Genomic DNA, 10,564 nt, shown 5'->3' on the forward strand with positions numbered 1-10,564 from the left:
ATTTTGAAGTTGCTTCCTTACTGTTAAAAATTCAGTTTGCAACAATAACTTTGCGAAAAATATAACTGGAGTTATACAAATCCAATTGAGACATAAAATATTTCGTTGGAAAGCTTAGGAGGTCTAGTTTAACATAATAAAATCTTAGAATTTTTGGTATAGATTTACAATTAAATTTTCAAAAAGAGTAAATGTGGTTTTGTGCTTGCGGGCTTTGGGAGAAGCCTGCAGTCATGAAATTTGGGAATATAATTATTAATGATATTTTTGACTTAAAATATATTGTGATTCTGCTATTTGGTGATTTGTGAGCTGTTGTTTGGATTTTTAGCTTGATTATACTACTTGACAGGTTAGTTTCGTGTTCTCATGGTTAATCCTCATTTGTTCCACCATTTTCCAAGATGATGATGGTAGGTTTATATTGTATATGTGCTTATCTATTATTTGAGATGATGAAATGATGCGCTCTTATATATGTATGTTATAAGGTGTATTACACATAAGATGGCTAATACATTAATGTAGTGCAGAGCTTCTCAAGACTGTATTCCCTGAGTGTGGGTATAAAGCAAGAGCCTTATACTTCTTATGTATGTAGCAGACGTGTATAAATCATACCATTCTCTGGCCAGTATAACACCTCGAATTTCTAAAACATATATTTATATATTAAAATGTGAATTAAAGGGTAGGATTAGTGAAAATCTTGAATTTAGAACCAAAATACGTAAAAAGGGTAAAATGATAATTTGCCAAACACGTAACCCTATGAAAGAAAAATTGAGTAGAAGGTCTCAAACGGAAAAAATAACCCTGAAAATGGATTTAGAACGAAAAATTGAGTGGTTAGGCAAGTTTCTGGAAAATTGATGAATAGTGTTTTATCGGGTAAAAATACCGCGATACAGTTGCACCGTAAAGCATGTTGAATGAATTTTGAGCTCTAGGTTTGGAAATAAGTTATAAATGGTACATAGGACTAGGAATTATGATTTCTGATGAAAATTGATTGAGATTAGGGTTTTGGGAAAGTGTGCCCACAACGCGCATAACAACTTAAAAATGTGATTTCACCGAACGACCAGAAAACTCCGGATTCATCTGATCAAGGGCAATTAAAGGACTTTGGTGAATATTAAAGTTTGGAGTTTATGAATTATTTGGAGATTGGTGGTTTAAGTGGGAGATTTGAAATAATTTGAATTGAGTGATGTGTCAAGTGGGACCCACCCACTTAAGTGACTTATGTTGCTTAGTAATTTTCAATGTTTGTTAAAACTTATATTATATTTTATTGATTGCAAAAATTATACTAGATTTTATTTTTAATATTATTGCATTTTTTGTTATTTTGTTTTTTACTTTTATAATTTTAAATGTTTGTTAAAAATTCTTATATTTTTTAAAATCATATAAATCCATATTGTTCTTTCAAATCTTATAAATTCTATTAAAGTTTTTTAAAATTCATTAAAATCTAATCTTATGAAATCTTGATAGTAATAAGAGTCTTTAGAAAAAAATCTTTAAAATTCCTCCAATTCTATAATAGGTAGGTTATACTTACAACATTTTTTTTACAACCTCTTACAACCATATCTTAACACCGTTGATTTCCGTCAATCAACGATTATGATTTTCGCAAATTAAACTCATTAATTAATTATTAATTCACAATAAATGATAACCGTTGATTGACGGAAATCAACGGTATTAAGACATGATTGTAAGAGGTTGTAAAAAAAAAGTTGTAAGTATACTTTTTCTCATTCTATAAAGTCTTTTAAAATTTATAAAAAAATTTACATAATTTTTTTTTTAGTAAAGACCCAAATTGGTCCCTGACAAAAAACTCGGTGCCCAAATTAGTCCTTCACAAAAATAAACTTGTTAGATAGTCCCCAACAAAGTGAAACAGGACCCACGTTAGTCCTTCTGTCAATCCAAAACTCACGGTGTCAATGACGGTGATGACGTGTCACGTTAAGTGATATGCTGGAGGCCACATGGGTTGAGGAATAACGTCGTTTTGAGAGACTCATACACGTTGGTCAGTATGGTCCCTAACAGTTTTAACAAAGGGGACCAGTATGGTCCCTAACATTTTTATCGGGGTCCTTTTTAGTCCCTGCTAAAGTTCTGTTAACACCAGTGCCACCATTTGCTATTAACACACCAGCAATGTCATTTCCCCTTGTACATGCTGATATTAGTCATGCATAACACAATCAACTTCTGCATAATTCATACCATGACATTCTTAGTTTAGTCTTTATACATTGTTCCCATTTCTTTTTTTTATCTCCATCGAGTTTATACAACATTTTGTGCCAATAAACATAACTTCAAATACATAAGCCATGCTACATACATTGCATGAACAACAATTCATTACACCAGCAAATCTCAATAGAACCACATTTTAAATTTCACTCCTGCCTACTTGCAAGATATATACATACTAGAAACACAACAATAATGGATCCAGCAAACACCCTAGCACACCTACACACATGCATCATTTCCTTCTCAACCCTTTCAAAGTCTGCCTGCATCTTCAATGATATGTCTTCAATCTTTATACAGTGTTCATTAATCTTCTTTTTGTGGTCATTCACCTCCAGCTGCAGTTCATCATTGAGCTTCATGTGCAAAAAGTTCAACTTGAACTCCATTTCAGCTACATTCAACTCCAGCTTGTTAATTGTCCAATCTTCCAGCTCCATGGTATCAGATGTAGCATCATCCACCCATGTAAAAAAGTTACAGTGTGACTTCTTTTCCTAAACCATATTCAACTATACAGTTAATAACATTGACATTACAAAAATAACGCATGAAAAAATCAACCTCACCTTGAAGTTGGGGCACCCAAAAAATGATCTATTAGGGTTTGTAAGTGTCTTGGAGGTTGAATTTGGTTCAAGCTACTGTTAGAAAATCTCAACCAGCCAAAACAACTGGCAAACTACTGTTATTTCTAACAGATGTATGATTGAACTCAAATGAGAAAAACATGCTCTTACTTCGTAGGTTCTTAAACATTATAAGCCAAACCATGCCACATACATCCAGCCCAACCAATCAATCAATTATTTTTTTATTGGGTCCATGTTAATCTTTTCCATTTAAAATAAAATAAAATTAAAGGGATTTATTTCTTCTGTTGGGTATTCATTGTTTGTTCAAAAATAAGTATTTGGCATCGTCAAAGAAATTGAAATAAAAATTGTGCTGTATTAATGAGCGATATTTTTAACTTTTTGATTTTCTGTTGAGATTCAAGTAACAATGTATGTAGGATTTAGAAGTAAGATAAGCAATTTTTCAGTCTAAAATATAATATTCACACGATCTAATAATACCATAACCTACGATGAATTAAGAAACCTTAAACATAAATATGCGAGGTATATTCTGATTCCATTGAAAATCAATATATATGCTATGAACGAAATGGAAATTGTAATGTACTGTTTTCAATTTATTTCGAATCAAACATACGTACTTTTTGTCGATAATGAAATTTGAAGGCTCTGCGTGTCTTTGTGTCTTTCCCGCTTGAAGGTACTAAGAGCAAGTAGTTATTTTTGTAATGTCAATGTTATTAACTGTATAGTTGAATTTGGTTAATAACATTGACAAAAAGTATATTTATGTACAAGGGGAAATGAGAACAATGTATAAAGACTAAACTAAGAATGTCATGGTGTGAATTATGCAGAAGTTGATTGTGTTATGCATGACTAATATCAGCATGTACAAGGGGAAATGACATTGCTAGTGTGTTAATAGCAAATGGTGGCACTGGTGTTAATAGAACTTTAGCAGGGACTAAAAAGGACCCCGATAAAAATCTTAGGGACCATACTGGTCCCCTTTGTTAAAACTGTTAGGGACCATACTGACCAACGTGTATGAGTCTCTCAAAACGACGTCGTTCCTCAACCCACGTGGCCTCCAGCATGTCACTTGACGTGACACGTCATCACCGTCATTGACACCGTGAGTTTTGAATTGACAGAAGGACTAATGTGAGTCCTGTCTCACTTTGTTAGGGACTATCTAACGAGTTTATCGTTGTGAGGGACTAATTTGGACACCAATTTTTTGGTCAGGGACCGGTATGAGTGTTTACTCTCTCTTTTTTAAATCCAATCCAGTACACCCTAAATTGGTCAAAAGCCTCAATTTTGTCCTGTTAAACCTGACCCAACTCCAAGATGAGTCAACCACTGCACAAGTCCATAGGAGCTTGTGAAACTTTTACACGCCTCTTTCGCAGCATCTTCGAGGAAAGAAGCAAACGAGAGTGGATTGGGAGAGAAAGTCTTCGTTGATGATGATATATGAGTTCTTTGAAACGAAGTGGCTGCACACCGCTTCGGTGAAAAGCTGAGCATGATTTCTCCTTAGTAAAAATATTAATTTGTTTACAATTCAGATACTCTGTTCTTGATTAAGATGTGATGATTGTGAGTTATAGTTTATGTGCTGGTTTGATCTTGGTGTTTGATGAAGTTGCATTGTTTTCTTGGTTTAGCGCATTTGCTTTGACCACATTAGCTTAGAAACCTTGTTTTTCTTGGTGTCATATCATCATGACACAGCTAACACTACCTCATCCTTCTTCCTTCACCTATGAATGGATTTATGATGTCTTCCTCAACTTTAGAGGTGTTGATACCCGCAAAAATTTCACTGGAAATCTCTACAATTCTCTTCATGAAAGGGGTATTCACACCTTCATTGATGATGAAGGACTCAACAAAGGTGAAGAAATCACACCATCTCTTCTCCAAGCCATTCAAGATTCTAGGATTTTCATTGCTGTTTTCTCTAAAAACTATGCGTCCTCTACATATTGCTTGAAAGAACTTGTCATGATCCTTGAGTGCTCAAAGGCACAAGGACGGTTGTTTTGGCCTGTTTTTTATGATGTGGACCCATCACAAGTTCGGCACCAAAGTGGGGCTTATGCAGAAGCTTTGGCTAAACATGAGGAGAGGTACAAAGATGACAAGGATATGGTCAAAGAATGGAGGAAGGCTTTATTTCAAGCTGCTAATATGTCTGGATCACATTTCCTACTCGGGTATCTCACACCATCCTTTTTTTGTTGTTTGCCCAAAAGAAATAACATGTGTGAATGTTGAAGGAAATATACTGAATAGAGACAATTCTTTGTATGAGATTAATTTTGGTTACTGTGCATGAACTAATTAAACACTAATTCAATATTAATTTTGTATAATGTGCAGTTCTCAATCAGAATATCAATTTATTAGAAAGATTGTTGAAGAAGTCTCTACAAAGATCAATCGCTGTCCTTTATATGTTGCTGATAAGCCGGTTGCATTAGAGTCTCGAGTGCTAGAAGTGACATCCCTCCTAGGACTTGGGTCTGATGAGGGAGTCAACATGGTAGGCATTCATGGAATCGGTGGGATAGGAAAATCAACACTTGCTCGAGCTGTATATAACTTTATTGCTGATCAATTTGATGGTTTTTGTTTCCTTGCTGACATACGAGAAAGGGCAATTGATAATCATGGTCTTGTACAACTCCAAGAAACATTACTCTCTGAACTGCTTGGGGAGAAAGATATTAAAGTGGGAGATGTTAACAGAGGAATTCCAATAATAAAAAGGAGGCTTCATCGAAAGAAGGTCCTTTTGATTCTTGACGATGTTGACAAACTGAAGCAGTTAAAGGTAATTGCAGGAGGACATGATTGGTTTGGCTCTGGCAGCAGGATCATAATCACAACAAGAGACAAGCATTTGCTAGCCACTCATGGGATTGTAAAATCATATGAGGTTAAACAGTTGAGTGATGATAAAGCTCTTGAATTGTTTAGTTGGCATGCCTTTCAAAAAAACAAAATTGATTCAATTTATGTGGATATTTCAAAAAGCGCAGTTTCTTATGCTCATGGCCTTCCATTGGCTTTGGAGGTGATAGGTTCTCACTTGTTTGGCAAAAGTTTAGATGTATGGAAATCTGCATTGGCCAAATATGAAAGAACTCCTCATCAAGATATCCATAAAACACTTCAAATTAGCTATGATGATTTGGACAAAGATGAGAAGGGAATTTTTCTTGACATTGCTTGTTTCTTCAATTCTTACGAAATACTCTATGTCAAACAAATACTGTACTTACATGGTTTTCAAGCGGAAGATGGTATTCAAGTGTTGATTGACAAATCTCTCATAAAGATTGACCCCAATGGTTTCGTGAAGATGCATGACTTAATTCAGGTTATGGGCAGAGAAATCATTAGGCAGGAATCAGAATTGGAGCCTGGCAGACGCAGTAGATTATGGTTTAACGAAGACATTGTTCATGTTTTGGAAGATGATACGGTATGTAAAAAAACATCTTGTTGGTATTTCTTCTCTTTGATGTCCTCTATTTAAGCATTTTGAATGATATGTATTAGATTACTGGATTCTTAGTTCTCCGTTCTCAGTTTCAACTGTTTGATGAAATTTTTAAATTCAACCAGATATATATGGGGATGACATTCCTAAACTTTACATTTTATTTAACTTATGATTTGGAGTTGATAGGGAACTGATACAATTGAAGCTATAATCATCAACCTGTGCAAAGACCTAGAAGTGAAGTGGAGTGGAAAAGCCTTCGAGAAGATGAAAAACCTGAGAATTCTTATAATCAGAGATGCACGCTTTTCTAGAGGACCTCAGAATCTACCAAATAGCTTGAGAGTGCTTGATTGGAGTGGGTATCCATCACTGTCTTTACCATCTGATTTTAATCCAAAGAATCTTGTGATACTTAGTCTGCCTGAAAGTTGCCTTAAATTATTTAGACCGCTCAAGGCAAGTATTCTCTTAAAATGCTTTATATCTTTTAACAGTTTTTGTTGGCCTTAAGCACTAATATGTATTTCCATTTGCAAACTCATAATTTGAGTCATCAACTTTTACTTTTTAGGTGTTTGAGTCATTGAACTTTATGGATTTTGAAGATTGCAAGTTCTTAACTGAACTACCTAGCTTAAGTGGTGTACCTAATTTGGGGGCACTTCATCTTGATAATTGCACTAATTTAATTACAATTCATGGTTCGGTTGGATTTCTGGATAGGCTCGTGTCATTGAGTGCTCAAGGATGCACGCAGCTAGAAATATTGGTACCCTCTATCAACTTGACATCTCTAGAAACTCTGGATCTAAGAGGTTGCTCACGTCTTGTGAGCTTCCCAGATGTTTTGGGAATAATGGAGAATATAAGAGATGTTTATTTAGACCAGACTGCCATACGTGAATTGCCATTTTCAATTGGAAATCTTGTGGGGCTCCAACGATTGTTCTTGAGGAAATGCCAAAGCTTCTTCTGCCTACCAAGTAGCATCCATAGATTGCCTAAACTTGAGATAATAACAGCTAATGGTTCTAGGGGATTTCTCTTATCTGAGGATAAAGAAAAAGTGTGCTCAAAAGTGTTTCCAAAAGTCATGGCTATTTATATTGGAGGCACTTGGTTCTTCCTTGATGTGTATTATCTAAATATAAGCCCCTATAATGTCATAGAAGTATGTAGACCTTCGCCTCCCCATGTTGATGGACTTGTGGAATCTGATTTTCTATGGTCTAAACTGATTAGCGGAGCGAGGGAAATGTCGATGTGTTTTTGGTTCCGGAACAAATTCCCCAAGATAGCTCTATTTTGTAATACAGAACCTGGCATTAATCAAGACAATGCGGTGTTGGATTTCAAGCTCAGTGTAGTCATCAATGGCACTAAGCAATTCAGTTCTTCATGTAACTACATATTTCATAGACCAGGAATGAGGAATATAATGCTTTGCTGTGATCTACAATGCAAGGTGGAGAGTGTATTTTCAGAGCATGAATGGAATAAGGTAGAGATTTTTTGGGAGTTAGAATACCCCATGCCATGTGATTCTGAAAGGGTGGGGGCCACAATGAGGATTCCAAAACGGTGCTTCATTTATCTCCATAGAGGAAACAAGGAGGAGGATTTCAAATTAGAAAATTCCTGATGTCCCTCTATCTCTCTTTCAGGAATGTCAAGAGATGCAGAGAATAAAGGAAAAGACGTTCAGGCTTCTACTTCAATCGAATCTGCATCATCTTGTAATATGTTTGGTATGGACAATGATTATTTTATTTTTTCAGTCATTTGTTATATGAAATTTAAGTAACACGTAGGTCTTTAATTTTATGCATAATCAAATCTAAGTTGCTCTAATCCTTCTATTCTGTTGGTTGCATACCACTAAAACTTTGCAAATGTTTTGATCAATTTCACGTGACTAATATTCATATGTTCATAAAAGACGAGATTAATTTGAAATCAGTGAATTCGTTATATAAACTTCGAATACATTATTGTTTAAGAAATCAAGCTCCAAGTCAATACTTAAAATCTACCTTAACTATGAATAAGATCTTATGTGATCTAGAGTAATGGGTGAGAGTGAATGTTTAATACAAGCTGGGGAAGTGGCGGTTTCTGTAAGAGCCTAGATGAGTAGAAGGCCAAGACTCAATCACCTTGGTCGAGGTACATTTTGGCGCCTTCTTATTCATGCTCATTGTTGGGATCATTTTATGGTTGGTGCATTGGAATGTTGAACAAAAGCAAACTTGAATGGCAAAAAGGTTGTTAGGGATGAAGAGAAATGGAAGCAACTTTTTGGTATTGTGTGTCGGTTTCGGCTTATTTGACAAGATCGAAACAAATTTGTTTTTTAGGATAGGAGTACGGAGCCATATTCCATTGTTCGCAAGTCAGTTTGCTTCAATCCAAATATGGTTTATGTGAATCATATTTTTCAACATGTAGGTCTTCAAGGTAAACCCCAGAGAAAATAACCTGTTGGAAATTTACTACTTCAGGTTGCTTCAAGATTAACATAAAAAAAATCTTACACTAGGAATGGTCTTTGAATTGGATGTGGTGAGGTGACTTTATCCGAGATTATAATATGAGATGGGTTGTAGGGTTCTCCAAAAACCTTGGTGGCAGAGGCAATGCTTTATCAACAGAATTATGGGGATGTTTTTTTAAGTCTACTGATAAGTCTCTGAAATGAGACTTTAGAGATAGTGAAGTCAGTTAATTGTGTGTTTGTTTGAGGCTTTTGTCCATATAAAATCACATTTTGCAGTCATTAATTATTGGGCTTGTTCTGTTTACTTTCAGGTACAAATAGTCAATACTCAAGCCCAATTGAGAGAAAAAGGAAAAGTGTACTAAGCCCAACTTGTCAACCCAGTTCAGCAGCTGCATTGGAAAGCAAGGGCAGAAATGTAATTGAAATAAATGCTGAGCAAAAAGGAAAAATGGCTATCGTGCAAAATTCATTTCAGTCCCAAGAACCATTGAACCCTAATCCTCTTTTGCTCCCACTTCACCACATTGTGCCACAAAGCCATCTCAGCAATCAAACCACATCAAACCATGTTAGAATTTGGTATCTACACACAGATGCAAGTGACAACCACACAAGTATATCTATGAAGAACTTTTTGTTGTCAAATCTATTCTCCAAATTGTGCATTACATCAAGCCTATTAATAGGCAAAACAAAAAACGGAAAGTACTAATGAAGAGACTCTACTAATGAAGAAACTCATTACAAGGCTAATCAAGAGTCTCATAAACCCTCATAACATCACTAACTACTCATAACTCACCAAGAGGCATGACTCTTCAATATTTTAATTAACACATGAAACTAAAAAGACACTTCAACACTAATAACATTAAATAACGACTGACTCTTAAAACTCCTAAATAAATATAAAACTCATGACTCATAAACTATCCAAATTTAAAACTCATTAAAATAACATTTAATGTTTACTTAACAAAACTCCCCCGTAAACTTAAATGCTTCTTCCATCTTTCATGCCAATCATTCTTTTGCAGTTTTCCAGTAGTAACGTCGGCAGTGGTTTTGTGAAAATATCTCCGACTTGGTCTTGATTTGCCACATGTAATAACTCCACATTTCTTTTCTTTACTTGATCCCGGATGAAGTGAAAACGGACGTCAATATGCTTGCTTCTTTCATGATTCACCGGGTTCTTGGCTAACTCTATAGCCGACTTGTTATCAATACAGATCTCGGTTGGGCCGACTTGTTTCTCCTCTAGCTTGCTTAGTAAGTTCCTGAACCATACTGCATGACAAACACACCAAGACGCAGCTACATATTTCGCTTCACAGGTCGACAAAGTTACAATGGGTTGTTTCTTCGAGATCCAAGTGAATGTCATGTTGCCCATGAAGAATACATATCCCGACGTACTTTTCCGATCGTCTACATCTCCACACCAGTCACTATCAGTGTACCCAATTAACTTTTAATTTTCGAACCTCGAGTAGTGAAGTCCCAATGAAGTTGTCCCTTGTATATACCTCAAGATTCTTTTTGCCGCCTTCCAGTGTGAATAACTTGGCTCCTCCATGAACCGACTTACAATCCCAACACTCAGTGAGAGATCCGATCTTGTGCATGTCAGATAACGAAGACATCCTACCAAACTTCGGTAGTTGC

General features: G+C 35.5%; 1 protein-coding gene across 1 annotated transcript; it reads left to right on the top strand.

The window, feature by feature from the left end:
- The first annotated feature begins 4,334 nt into the window (after window positions 1-4,334).
- LOC133300274 (disease resistance protein Roq1-like) lies at window positions 4,335-8,215 on the top strand. The gene is made up of 4 exons (XM_061499792.1): window positions 4,335-5,098; window positions 5,265-6,372; window positions 6,580-6,852; window positions 6,968-8,215. The coding sequence occupies exons 1-4, from the start codon at window positions 4,605-4,607 to the stop codon at window positions 8,036-8,038; spliced, it is 2,946 nt and encodes a 981-aa protein (XP_061355776.1). The 5' UTR covers window positions 4,335-4,604; the 3' UTR covers window positions 8,039-8,215.
- Window positions 8,216-10,564: the final 2,349 nt, after the last annotated feature.

Source organism: Gastrolobium bilobum, unplaced genomic scaffold, assembly GCF_033153095.1.
Source record: "Gastrolobium bilobum isolate Gb01-03AN ecotype WA unplaced genomic scaffold, APGP_CSIRO_Gbil_v1 utg19676, whole genome shotgun sequence".
NCBI lineage: Eukaryota > Viridiplantae > Streptophyta > Magnoliopsida > Fabales > Fabaceae > Gastrolobium > Gastrolobium bilobum.